This window comes from Hypanus sabinus, chromosome 4, assembly GCF_030144855.1.
Source record: "Hypanus sabinus isolate sHypSab1 chromosome 4, sHypSab1.hap1, whole genome shotgun sequence".
Taxonomy (NCBI): Eukaryota; Metazoa; Chordata; class Chondrichthyes; order Myliobatiformes; family Dasyatidae; genus Hypanus; species Hypanus sabinus.
The window spans coordinates 9,917,374-9,931,647 of NC_082709.1; the positions used below are offsets into that span (position 1 = coordinate 9,917,374).

A 14,274-nucleotide genomic window follows, 5' to 3' on the forward strand; every position below is an offset into this window, starting at 1 on the left:
TAATGTTTCTTAAGAAGACACAATGTTTTCTTCAAAATATTGATTTTATGAGGAAAAACTTACAGATCAAAATTGTAATTACATGAATAACATTAATGTTTGACTATCTAATATAAAGAATGTATTATCTCATGCATGAAAGGGAGACTAAACTGGTTGTAATGTACTTTGTTGGGATTTATTTTCATGCAAGTATTCATAAATTTACAATAATCTGCATTCTGCTCCACACCATTATCTTTTGGCATAAGCACAATCTTCAAACGTTAATATCAAATCCTAAGATGACTATCAATTTGGTTTGTTTTTGTACTTTTGACGCTCTTTGACTCGGACATCTCGTCACAGTTCAAAACCTGAACACAGCCTAACCATAATAGAGCAATATATCATGTCAATTTCACAGGAGTCGGAAAATATTTGACAGGATCTTTATTTAAATCAGAGAAATACATCCCATCAGCCAGGGGTTCCCAACCTGGGGTCCATGGACCCCTTGCTTAATGGTATTAGTCCATGGCATGAAAAAGTTGGAAACCCCCGCCACAGACAGTCCCTTTGATCTAACATTCCTATTGCTGACCTGCACCAGACCAGAGCCCTCCAGCCCCCTACCATCCACGTACTTATCCAAACTTCTCTTAAACGTTGAAGTCAAGCTCACGTACACCACTTGTGCTGGCAGCTTGTTCCACACTCTTGCAACCCTTTGAATGAAGAACTTTCCCATCTTGGTCTCCTTAAACTTTTCATCTTTCACTCTTAACCCATGACCTTTAGTTGTAGTCCCATCGAACCTCAGTGGAAGCTGCCTGCTTGCATTTACCCCGTCTATACCCCTCATCCTATCATCTTCCACTACAACATAAGTTGCCAAAATCGCAGCACACAGAATTAATTTCCAGCATAATATTTAACCGCAATAGTAACTGTGAAACCAGTTTATTTAAAAGGGCCAGTTCCCAAACTACAGTATCACTGTGACTTCAAATACAGCCTGACAAGTGTGGCTGGATAGCTGGGACAGTCAGGGTGAACCGGACCGGACCTTGAACTGAGCTGAACACTCCTGGACTGATCGTATACCTTGCAGTTTGATAATTTTGTACTCCCTTCTCATTTTTTTTCTTTTGTCATTTGTGCATAAGGTCTTCGATAGTTTCTTTGAATGGGTTCCATGATGGTTCTTTGTTTCGTGGTGGTCTGTGGGAAGGCAAATCTCAGGTTTTCATATTACATACATAGTTTGATAATACATTGTTATGAGCGATGAACAGACCTGATGGACAATGGGGTACAGAGTTAACCATTCCCCCCGAGAAGCACGAACTATTACTGTTGCTATGCTGACCATGAGAGAGAGATAAAGCCCGGGCAAGAACATTTGCTACAGGTAAGAGGGGGGAGAGAGACTGTTGATGTTACTGTATTATGACTTCTGCAAGGGTTATTTATTTTCTACTATTTTGCCCATAAACATTCCTCAGTGGACTGAAGGAGTTGCCTTATTTGATGGACACAGTCATTCAGGAGTGATGGATAGCTGAGATCCCGTGAGTGGGGATACAAGACAGGTCTGGAGAGACACCATCCAGACACGCCAGTGGATACTGATTGAGTGTTGGAACCCACAAGAAATGTGGGAGCTTCGAGACCGAACCAGGAGATCGGTCAGTAAAGCTCACAGTGTTACAGCAGGGCCAGCGGGGACTTGTGTGTGTGTGTCCACTCATGCCAGAGTGACGAGTCCACCACTGAAGAACAGTCTGGCTGAAGACCAGAGGGGTCATAACTGAATGACCACAAAGATACAACGGATTAAGAAAGCAAAGGAAGGTTTGCCTGACTGTTGCTGTTACATCTCGCTCGCTCTCTCTCTCCAACGATTACAATACAACAACCATAACTACATCAGCACTCATGAACTGAACTGAACTTTATACTTTTCTATGTCAATTTATTTACCCCTAGACATCGATAGAGCTTGTTTGTTATTATTATTATTCCTACACTTTTAGGTTTATTACTGCTAACTTGTTTTATCTGTATATTTGCATTATTGGTATGGTTTTGCCTATTTTTATTAATAAACACCTTTATAGTTTGCTACCACCAGACTCCAACGGATTCTTCTTTCTCTGCTGGTTAGACACCCAGTTACAGAATATGTAACAACATGTACTTTGAATCTTTGAACTCAGTTCACCATTTTACTGACTATGTGTTGACTAACTATAAGCCAACGTTTTTTACCTATGTGAAGTAATCAATTCTGAGGCAGGGCTGACAGTGGGGATTCCCAACTGGCACAAATTGTTTAATAATGTCTCGACAGTGCCCGACCGACTCCAGTTGCTCCATTTACGCATTGTGAAACGCTTCCTTGACACTCATTCCGGCGCTGAGCCACCGTAGCCGTGCAGAATTCTGGGCACTGTGGTTCTGTGTGAGGATTTCGATGTAAAGGCAAGTTTCGGACCACAAATCCCAGTAGGCCTTGTTTGCGCCTGCGCATTCTCACTGCCGATTCTATATATATAAGAGGCAGCCGCCGCGCCTCGTCCTTGTCCTTTGGCTACCGTTCGCCATGTTGGGAGCCGTGGGACGGTGCAGCAGGGGAGTGCTGCAGGCCCTGCGGCCTGCAATCAAGCCCGTTCAGCCAGCTTCGGGCGCACCTGGTGCACTCTATTCACGTAGGTATTAACGGTTGGCGTTTTGTTCCGATATTTTCCGGTGACGTCTAGTCACATAAAACATCGGGGGAGGGCGGCTTGGACTTTTCGATGCAAGCGGACACCACCTCAAACCATCATAAACCTCCTTCCTGCTGAAACCGGTGTAGAACTCAGAATTTTCCAGACAAGTTGGGGTTCGGTAATGAGGGTGGGAAGGATGGTGGGGAGCCGTGGTTGCTTTGACCTTTTCCTGTCCTCCGAATGCAGGCCTGAGGCCTAGTGGACGGCGCGGCGATGGCGCTTCCTCTCTTCTCCCGGGTTTGTGCGGCAGGGTTTGAATTTCATTCAGCCGCCGGATTTGTGTTCTGTTCGTACAAATCATCATCATTGTGCTGGTGCTATTGCGACTGTGGCTTCTCCGATGACTCTCTTCACCTCTGGGTTAGGGCCTTTCACCTTGAAGGAACTTCAGTGTTTGTAACCAGTGATCTTATTTGGATTCCGAATTAAGTTGTGACAGGCACATTGCATTTTAATACAAATAAAACACGTCGCGGAAATAATTTCGCTCTTGGTTCGCTTGATTTAAGCTTATGAACTCTCCAATGTCGCTGAAGTGATAAAGATCAAAGTAATGCTTATGCCATAGCTGATAAATAATATTGTGACAAAGTGGCGAAGTTTCCATTTTACAACTGGTTGGAAGCTTAGCTTAAATAAGTTAATACGCATAAGGACCAATTAAATCTGATTCGTTATAACAAGGCCCTGCAAATGTTAAGTATTTTTTTAAAAATGACAGTTACTGTCTAACCGAGTAACAAGTTGTATTTCAATGAAATACAGAGCAAGTAGAATTCTACTAATACCACTACAGTACTCTAAATTATATGTTCTAAGTTTTTGATGAAGGAATTCATTTGGTGTATGATACTGTATTCATTTGACTGTAAATGTACAGACAGAGTATCACACAAGTTTGACTGCTGCTAGTTAGAAACAGTTTGGGCAACAATCTCACATCCTAATTAAGTGGCATTGTGTACCAAATGAATGAAGAAAATCAGTTATTTTTTAGGGTTGTTTAAGTTGGCTCAAATAACGCTGCTGTCCTGATGAACTGGAATCCACTGTAGTTGCATTTTGAATAATGTGTCAAATTTGAGCCAGGTTATAAATCAAAGTGGGCAGAGAATGGCCATTTAACTAAATGCAGTGGTGAATAAGTTGTTAAAATGTAGTAAGTTACTGATCATTAGTCATTCCTGAGACTTGTGCCAGTGGACTGCAGACATCTTCCAGTTTATAAATTGTTCCTCATGTTGATATCCAACTATAGTTCACTTTTGTTGTGCAACATTTGCATTTAGTTTTCCAGTGAATTTGGGGATGAAGTAGAAAGATTCAAGTAGTCTAGACCACTTAGTCCAACCACGCACCTCACTTACACGCCAGGTTCGAGTTCAGGACCGGCCACTGTGCCAGATGTATTATTTCTGATCAATTGGATGCCAGAGGTTATTGGAGTTTCAATATGGCAGCTTCCAGTTTTTTTCCATATGTTGCAGTGGTACTTTAAAGTAGAATAACAAGAATAAGAATCACCTGTACCATTGCTGCTGTTTGATATCCCTTATAGCTCTTCCCCTATATTCAGCTATGAGTAGTTGACCAATTTACAAGTTTTTACTGGAAACTTTAATGACTTTTACTTTTATTCACAAGGACATTAAGTTGGGTTTCAAATTGGTGAGTTCCTAGTTAAAATTTTAAAATGAATACACTGCCCAGTTAATGAGTTTTTAAGTCAGCTATAGTCATTCTAAAACTCATTCTAATAGGGCTGAGAGATGGAGATAAAATAGCGGGGCAGAAAGTGTTACAAGGTCAGTATGCATCAATGAAAAGGAAATTGAGGAATCTAAAGTTTGAGGATTACTGTAATTAGATGACTGAGGAGTGGATGTTGTGTATTTACACCTTCAGGGCTTTGAAGTCCAGCAAAAGACTAGCTGAAGCACAAGGGAATGGGGAGGTGGGTAATGTACTGGCATGGATTGAAACTTCATTGACATAAATAATGGAATGAATGGGATTTTCTGATAGTGATAGAAAGCTCTGTAGGGATCAGTACTTTGGCCTTTGCCACTTTGAATCGTGGAATTTAATAATAAGCACCACAGAATTGGATGGGCAACTGAGAATGATCCACATTGCTTAAAGCTGATATAGATAAGTGAGGAAACATGACAAGTATAGTCGTGTAGACAATTGATGAGGAAAATGAAGATATTAAATTGGATCGATGTGACATTGTACACCACGGAAGGCAAACCTGCAGCACCAAGAAATTAAAGGCTGATGGTATGTTGGGATTCGTTGCAAGAAATTGAGTGCAAGAGCAAGTACATCTTTCTGGAGTAGGATAGCACTTTTTTGTGCAAGGATGTATTTACCATTGAATTGAACTGTTACAAATACTGACCAGATCTGTATTCATCAGTGTTGTGAAGAACAGATTGTGATCTCATTTCTCTTGGCTGGAGTCTAGAATCATGGTGTCAGTATACTTCTGCAAAGAAGAGATATTTTCATTAGGAAAGTGGCAATTTTCCACAACAGGTGCATGTGACAGATTAAATTTCAACATTAAGTTTATTTAAAGATTCAAATTTCTAGACATTAGACATCAAGGAGTATGGAAAGAGCATGTTAGTCACATTGAGGAAGAAAATCAGAGATTGAACAAGCAGCAGGCTTGTGGCTACCTAATGCTCTGTTCCTGTGTAGGTAGCTCAACAGGTGATACAGTTCAAGATTAGACTTGATTTATTCTTACTAGGAGGCTGAGCATTGTTAATGTGTATATTTCATCTCTTACTGCAGGGCGAAATTATGTTGCACAAGCTAATCCATCTGCTAAAGAAAGCTTGCCTAAAGGACGGATTGTTGCAGTAATTGGAGCTGTTGTGGATGTCCAGTTTGATGAAGGGCTTCCTCCAATCCTGAATGCTCTAGATGTGATGGGCCGAGAGAGCCGGCTGGTGCTGGAAGTGGCCCAGCATCTTGGTGAGCCTGGTTTGATTTAAATTTTCAAAAAGAACTCGATGATGAGACATAATTGTGACTTTCGTTCTTCTGAAAAGTCTGAAGACCAACAGCTATCTGAGAGAGAAGTGTAAGGGATTGTCCAAGTTTAAATAAAATTGTTTCCTGTGTGTGACTAATGAGCTTAATTTCTGTAGGTGAGAACACTGTACGAACAATTGCTATGGATGGTACTGAAGGGTTGGTGCGTGGGCAACAAGTTCTGGATACTGGTGCTCCTATCAGGATTCCAGTTGGACCAGAAACTCTTGGTAGAATTATGAATGTCATTGGTGCACCAATTGATGAGAGAGGACCAATCACCACAAAGCAGTAAGTAGATTTATCCTGTTGTGCATGAAAATGTGTATTTATCCACTTTCGTACTTTCTTGTTTTATGGTTACGCATTAAAATGTATTTTACTTTAATGTAGAACTATATTCTACGGGTATAATTTGGGAGTAAAGCATACTGACTGATTGCAGCAAAGTTCCCTTTTTTTTACATCTGCACAGTCTAATCATTGCTCTGAGCAGGAAATTTTTACGTGACCTGAAAACTCACTTTTTTTGTAATGTGCTTACTATGAATATTCAGAATGGAAATGGAAAATATCAACACACTTGGTTTTATTAATTGAAGGGTGTAATGAAATACAACAGAAAATATTTGATGTTTTGTAAACCTTTTCCACCTGCGCAGCTTCGAGGAAACAGTGGATTCCAGTTTTGAATTTTAACCTAATATTTGCTTTCAAATTGCCTTGTCTGGTCACTAGCTAATTGAATCATTACATTCAATAGTTACATTCTTCCTGCCCATTTTGGCTCAAAGTTGATCATAGAGAAATAGAACATTTAAGTAATGTCTGCATTACTGATCTCATTAAAAAGGGTTGAATTTAATTGTGATGGATGCAGAAACTGAACCTGAACTGGATAATCCAGCAAGTATAGAAAATAGTTACAATTTTATGTAAGTTAAAACAAAAGCAAGTATAATATTTGAAATATCAAAAAGGCAGATTTGAGAACTGTTTGATTTTTGGACCTGATAGCCAATTGAAAACTGATTTTGTTCATAGAGTTTGATCTGAATAAATAAACTTCTAAACGAAGCTGTGATGTAGTAGGCATTTTTTAAGGGCAGGTATGTAGATTATTTTCTAGTTAACTGGATTGGTTTATAAAGATACTTTTGTGTTGTCTCAGCCAATGATGCTGAGAATTTGCATCATTTGTAACTACATCTACCAAACTCAAAACCTATATCAAAACAAGATGCTCTAGCTAATAGCAATTCTCTGATTTTGGAAGAACAAAATGCTCAAGTGTGAATTAGTATTGTTTCATGCTCTGCACATGACTTCTGGGTACCCAGTTTGATGCTTTATTTTGATAACTTGCAGTGAAGTATATTTTAAAACTGTTAAATGTAACTTAAAATTATTAATTGAGCTGGAGCATTGCTTTGATTTCCCCAAAATGTTCTAACTTCAGATGGTGGTGGTGTAATTATTTTGGTTGCTGGTTTGTTGTTTGGCTACTTTAATGTAAATACTGCAAAAGCAGATGCTGCTTTCTGTGCTGTGAGTATACAAAGCGGCTTCTTGTAGAGTGCAAGCCACAGTCTGTTCAGTGTTAACTGTACAAGTATAAAGATTTGTGGTAGTTCCAACATTGTCATTCCCTCCAGTCATTAATCCTCACAATATCTGACTATTCTAAAGTGAATTGTAAAGTAAAGGTGGAAAAATGACTTGCCTAAGAAACACGTGATAAATTTGCAAATGACCAAGTATTTTGCAGGAATTGATCCCCCCCCCCCCCCCCGCCACACCTCAGAGCTCAAGATATTAGGACAGTTCCCATTACTTCAGAGTTTTTTGATTCATCGAATCAATTGTTCATATTGCTGCTTTTGATTCAGTGGATGGGATTTCATGAACTTTATTCACCCAGACATGCTGCAATTCATGCTGAAGCTCCTGAGTTTGTGGAGATGAGTGTTGAGCAGGAGATCTTGGTGACTGGCATCAAAGTTGTAGACCTGTTGGCTCCCTATGCCAAGGGTGGAAAAATTGGTAAGTATATTTAATATGTAAAATTAACATAGCTTTATTGTAATTAAATGTGTCTTAGATTTTTAAATGTGTTGATGTTTTCAATCCTACGAGTCCTTTGAAAGCTGCATTCTTCCCTATTTTAGCCTTTGGATCATCATTGATTTTAATGACAGTGATTCTTGACCAAGCTTTCAAGTTTAAAGCTCTGGAAATCCATGCAAACATCTTGGTTTTGGACATCTGGCCTACTATCTGATGCTCTGAGGAAAAATTGATTCCTGCAAAGCATCTTAAATTGTTTTCCTCTGTTAAGTATGTTGCATAATCTTATCACTGACTTAAAAATTTCATACAAGGGTCAGGAGATTCACTCTTTGTGCAGACATAAAGTAATGAAGTTCTGAATTGGGCCCTCTGGCCCGATCAAAATACTTGTTTGGCTTGTCCATTTTGGTCATCCTAAACATTGTACCTGTCCATATAGCTTTTTAAATGTTATGTTTGCTTTAACTACTTCGTCTTGCATTCGTTCCTTATATGTACTGCTTTATGTGCAGCAGTTGCTTCTGGGGTCCCTTTTTTTTAAATTTTCTCACCTATACCCTAGAGTTTTTGATTCCAGTTTGGTGTTGGGTTTTGGGGAGGACTGTTAATTCAATCTGTTATATGCCTTTTGTGATCTTATATACCTCTGGGGCGAATGCCAAAGTGGTTCAGGTGAGTACAGTAAGATTTAAATGATAGAAGGAATTACAATTTAAAAGTCAGTGATAGCACATTTAACAGAGCAAACGGCTTGAGATGCTTTGCAAGAATCAATTTTTCTTCAGAGCACGAGATAGTTGGCCAGATGTGTAAAACCAAGAGGGTTGCTTGGAATTCCAGGACTTGAAACTTGAAAGCTTCCTCACCTAAGCTCCAAAGAATAAAGTCAGAGCTTCCTCAACCCCTCCTAACTCAGGCCTTTTAATATGTTAAATGAAATACTGCTGCCTTTAAAGCTGTCTGAAATTACTTGTAATATTCTGGGACTTGTTTGACGTTCACAATGAATGCAACTATGTGTGCACCCAGAATACTAATCAAAAATACTCTGAACCAGTTGCGTACATTTGAGTAACTGATCTTGATTTCTATTGAATTGTATTTTAAAACTTCATAATTTAAAAAGAACAGTATAATCAAGGCAAGTAATTAATTTATTTTGCTAGAAATTGATAGTAAAATGTAGGCTTGAGCTTGCAACCTTTCTCTCCCTAGGTCTCTTTGGTGGTGCCGGTGTCGGTAAAACTGTACTGATCATGGAACTTATTAACAACGTTGCTAAAGCCCACGGTGGTTACTCCGTGTTTGCTGGAGTCGGAGAGCGTACCCGTGAAGGGAATGATTTATACCATGAAATGATTGAGTCTGGTGTCATCAATCTGAAAGATGCAACATCCAAGGTAATTGTTTAAAAGTTATACAGATCTGGTTTTCTGAAAAATGAGAACACGTGTTGTCGAACCTCAACTGCCCTGCACTTTAACATCTTCCTGGATAGATATCCAAAGTGGATATACATCTGCCAAATGGATATCCAAAATTTAAATGCCATAGAAAAATCTTGCAATAGTGGAAGTCAGAAAGAGATTGAACTCGTGCTTTTGTCACTAATAATGTAGTTATTAAAATAGAACTCGTTATAGAAACTATTTGAGTATAGGTGACCCCTGCATTAAAGTCAGAGTAACTGAAATTCATCCTAGGAAATTCACCAATCACTATTTAAAAATTTTGGATAAATTTGCGCACATGAAATTTATGGTGGAAGCTAAACACATTTCTGAATTCTGACTTGCACAAATGATGTGTACGTTATGGATGAATTGTAATAAAGGTGGTTTTCTAGAGATGTGCACCCCACCTTCAAATAAAGCATTGATTATCTGCAGAGAGCCTGTGGAATTTGAGAAGAAAGGAATATGTTTGGATTAAATAGCACAAGCAATAAAAGGGTGTTTAAATTAGGATGAGATGAGGTAGAGGCTAATGTTAAATGTAGTTGCTGGCATTGTTTATTTTGCTCCATGACCACTATAAGCAGTGTACATGTGACAAGATCAAATCCCTCAAAACAAGTCACCTTCTGTAAAATCTCCTTGTTTTGATTTGTACTTAAAACTTGGCATGTATTTTGCCATTAGGTAGCACTTGTATATGGTCAGATGAATGAACCACCTGGTGCCCGGGCTAGAGTGGCGCTGACTGGACTGACTGTTGCTGAATACTTCCGTGATCAGGAAGGGCAAGACGTGTTGCTGTTCATTGACAACATTTTTAGGTTCACTCAGGCAGGTTCAGAGGTAAGTAAGCTTGTTGCCAATTACCAAGTTTGATTACCTTAAACCTTTAAATGATATTTGAGCAAATAGTGCAGAGTTCTTTTATGACTTTCAGGTATCTGCTCTGCTTGGCCGTATTCCTTCTGCAGTAGGTTATCAGCCAACTCTGGCCACCGACATGGGAACCATGCAAGAGCGAATCACCACCACAAAGAAAGGATCGATTACATCAGTACAGGTAGCCAGCAAATTAATCAGCATTTCCTTTTTTATTAATTCCTAGTGATGATGGAAAATTGACTTTCGTTCTCCTGAATGTAATGAAGCAAGTTATAATTATCTGAGGTGATTTAGTAAATATTAAAATGAATTTTTAAGATGCAAACTTTTATAAAGCCAAGCTATTTTGTTCTTACAGGCTATCTATGTACCAGCTGATGATTTGACTGACCCTGCACCTGCTACTACATTTGCCCACTTGGATGCCACAACTGTGCTTTCACGTGCAATTGCTGAATTGGGTATATATCCAGCTGTAGATCCACTGGATTCTACTTCACGTATTATGGATCCCAATATTGTTGGACAAGAGCATTATGATGTTGCTCGTGGTGTACAGAAAATATTGCAGGTTTGTATGTACTTTAATTTTACTGAGTGGTATAATTGGCCAATTTGTAGCAAAATTTTGATCTTTTGGAGTTTTAAGATTAGTAATTTGTAAAGGTAAGGGAAGTATGGGTTTTGTTATTTGGATGATTGGGGCAGGAGAAAATGAGGAAATCTGGTAGGTATAGGCATCTAGATTGAGGGAGTTGTCTTGAGCAATGGTACAGGAGAGATTTGAGAAATTAACAAGGGGAAAGGGGCTACAAAATGTTCTTGGCAGTAAAAATGAGTATTTTAAGACCTATATTGGGAGCCAGGGTAAGATTCATTTCTCTTAGGAAGCAAAGGAGTGATTTGTGGGGCCATGTGAGCAACACTTTAAATTAATATTTATAATTTTCTTCTGGAAGGACATGGGATGTAGTGAATTTAGAAAAGGAAACATGGTTAATCTGGAGCAAGTAAGGTGTTGGATATCATGGGATGTTAGGAGTTTTGGTAAATCCCTAGGCTGGATGTGATCTATACCAAATATTTGCCTGAATAAGGGTCTAAGCCTGAAATGTCGACTATCTATTCATTTCCGTAGATGCTGCCTGACCTGAGATCCCCCAGCATTTTGTTGTTGTCGTCATCACATTTTTACATCTTTGTTAGCCATGAATGAGGTGGCAGAAGACATGAGAATAGTTACTATTATTCCTTAAGAACCAGAAACTGAACTGGATTGCCATATACGTTAAAGTGGCTGTCAGAGCAGATCAGGCTAGGGATCCTGCATCAAATGACTTGCATCCTGACACCCCAATCCTGTTCATCATCTAAAACGCTGAAGTCAAGAGTGTAATGGAATATAGTCTGTGTGCCTGAATGAATGTGGCTTGACACCATACAAGACACAAAAGCCTGCTTTGAAATGCACTTCATCCGCAGCCATCACTACCACAAATGCACAGTGGTTTAAGAAGGCAGCTCACTGCCAACTTAATTGATGGACAGTTAAATGATGGCTCTGCTTGCAAAAACCCACGTCCCTTGATTGAATATTCAAACAATGGGAGTAAGCAAGATGACTGCAGACTAGTTAACCTTGGTGGGGAAAATCTTTGGAGACAGTCTTAGGGTATAGGATTGATGCACATTTGATGTGATGGGCTGATCAGAGGTAACTCAAAACAAATTGAAGAAGGCCTGTAAATGTTAACTATATGGACATCAGGTGGTTTAATGTGGTCTTATATGGTAGGCTGGTCCAGAAGCTCAAGGCATATGGAAGCCAAGTGAACTGGCTAATTAGGTTCAAAATAAACTTAGTAATAGGAAGCAGAGGATAGTGGTAGAAAGGTACTTTTCTAATTCAGAAGTCTGTGACCATTGATATTGGGATCCTTGGTTGTTTACATCAGCAACTTGGGAGGTATGATTTAGTTTGCAGGCTTCATGGAAGTAGTTGAGTAAAGCTACAGCTGCTTCATTGTGACACTGAACAGACTGTGGTTTGCACTGTACAAGAAGCTGCTTTGCATATCCACAGCACAGAAAACAGCATCAGCTTTTGCAGTATTTACATTAAAGTAGCCAACTTTCTGGGTGCTTCATTGCTTGGTGGGGCATCTGCTCTGCCCGTGACCACAGGAAATTGCAGCTGTAGACCGAGCAACGCATAGGAACCAGCCTCTATCTACACTTCTGTCTTTAGTAATGCAGTCAACATAATCAAATACTATCCCCGCACCCCAGAACTCACTCTCTTCTCTCCCCTCCTCCTCCTGTCAGGCAGAACATACAAAAAGCCTGGACACATGTACTACCTGTCTCTATAAAACTGTTGAATGATTCCTTAGTGTGATAAAGTGAACTCTTGACTTCAATCTACCTCATTGCATCTCTGCTGTCTACCCACGCTGCACTTAGTACTGCAATTCTGTTACGCTTTACCTTGTAATACCTCAATGCACTAATTTTATTTGAGATACAGCATGGAATAGGCCCCTGCAGCCCTTTGAGCCACGCTGGCCAGGAATGCCTAATCACAGGATACCACTAATCTACCAACCGGTATATCTTTGTGCTCTGGGAGGAAATGGGATTATCTAGGGAAAACCCACGCAGTCACTGGGAGAACATGGGGATTGGGCCTAGGTCGCCTGTACTGTAATGCATTGTGCTACCACGTTGCCATGTAGTTATCTGTTCAGTGGTCTGCAAGACAAGTTCTCCACTATACTTTGGTACATATGATGAAACCATGGAAAACTTGTGAGCCACCTCAACAAATGAAAATAAGCCAATTAACCAATAAGAAATGGATCAGGTGGCAATTTGCAGGTGTAATTTAAATGGAGGTAGGATATAAGTGCTTGGGTTACAAAAAATGCTAATAAACAGGCTTAGCCATAATTCCCTGGAAGTAGCAACATAGGTTGGTAGGGTGAAGTGGGCGTGGAATATGCTTGTTTTTTATGGAATGAGTTGTCGCAACTTCACAAAACATTTAATTAAAAGTTTTGTTTGTCACTGTTAGAAGGCTGTTAAGCTGGGGGAGTGCAAAGGAGATTTGCTATAATGTTGCCTGGATTGGAGAGGTTAGATAGGCTGTTACTTTCTACCTGCAATAATATATTAATTAAAATGTTCCAACAATAAAGATTGTGAGTAGTTTCATCAGTCTGAAACTCTTACAGTTTTTCCACAGATGCTGCCTAATCTTCTGACTATTATCAGCATTTCTGCTTTCAAATCAGTTTTCCCAGCATTTACAATTTTGCTACTTGGTTAGGAATGTTTATTTTCTAAAGCCAATGGTGTTGGTTTAATGCCACTTGTTTTTAAAGTGGTGCTTTCTTATTCTGATAGCAAACTGAGAGCAGAATTTGTTTTTCTTTAGGATTACAAGTCTCTGCAGGATATCATTGCCATCCTGGGAATGGATGAACTGTCAGAAGAAGACAAACTGACTGTAGCTCGTGCCCGTAAGATCCAGCGTTTCCTCTCTCAGCCTTTCCAGGTTGCTGAGGTGTTTACAGGTCATCTTGGAAAACTTGTACCTCTCAAAGAGACCATTAAGGGATTTCAGATGATTCTTAAAGGTAAATTTAATATTATTCCTGAGATTAAAGTTTATTTTGATTCCCCTAATTTCTATGGATAAATACATGCATTTATTAATTTCACTCATTTCCAGGTGAATATGATCATTTGCCCGAGCAATCCTTCTACATGGTTGGACCTATTGAAGAAGCAGTCGCCAAGGCACAGAAGTTGGCAGAAGAGCATTCGTAATACTGTAACAATCATGTTGTGTAACTTGTATGAAATGTCTTCAGATGTGTTGTCTTCATGACAAGATCAGAATATTATTTAATGTTTCTACAAATAAAATGTCTGGATCTGAAGGAATGTCATAAAGATGATCACATCACATGACCAAAATAAAATCAATATCTGCCTGTAACACATTAGTTAAGGATGTTCTGTTGGTGACATAGTAAATTTAACAGGTTAAAAAATCA

General features: G+C 39.3%; 1 protein-coding gene and 1 non-coding gene across 2 annotated transcripts; both read left to right on the plus strand.

The window, feature by feature from the left end:
* The first annotated feature begins 2,534 nt into the window (after window positions 1–2,534).
* atp5f1b (ATP synthase F1 subunit beta) lies at window positions 2,535–14,216 on the plus strand. The gene is made up of 10 exons (XM_059966377.1): window positions 2,535–2,693; window positions 5,562–5,744; window positions 5,921–6,095; window positions 7,726–7,847; window positions 9,090–9,274; window positions 10,016–10,174; window positions 10,269–10,391; window positions 10,572–10,784; window positions 13,650–13,851; window positions 13,947–14,216. Exons 1-10 carry the CDS (start codon window positions 2,588–2,590, stop codon window positions 14,042–14,044), a joined length of 1,566 nt encoding a protein of 521 aa, XP_059822360.1. The 5' UTR covers window positions 2,535–2,587; the 3' UTR covers window positions 14,045–14,216.
* Window positions 10,431–10,502, plus strand: LOC132393609 (small nucleolar RNA SNORD59). The gene has a single exon (XR_009512000.1). It is a non-coding gene; the product is annotated as a small nucleolar RNA SNORD59 (small nucleolar RNA).
* Window positions 14,217–14,274: the final 58 nt, after the last annotated feature.

What these genes read in the sequence shown, in the direction of transcription:
- atp5f1b (XM_059966377.1), top strand. Translation starts at nt 2,588, where the DNA reads ATGTTGGGAGCCGTGGGACGGTGCAGCAGGGGAGTGCTGCAGGCCCTG. An exon ending in GGACCAATCACCACAAAGCA is followed by an intron (nt 6,096 to 7,725) that starts GTAAGTAGATTT and finishes TTATTCACCCAG; the next exon opens with ACATGCTGCAATTCATGCTG. An exon ending in TGAAAGATGCAACATCCAAG is followed by an intron (nt 9,275 to 10,015) that starts GTAATTGTTTAA and finishes TTTTGCCATTAG; the next exon opens with GTAGCACTTGTATATGGTCA.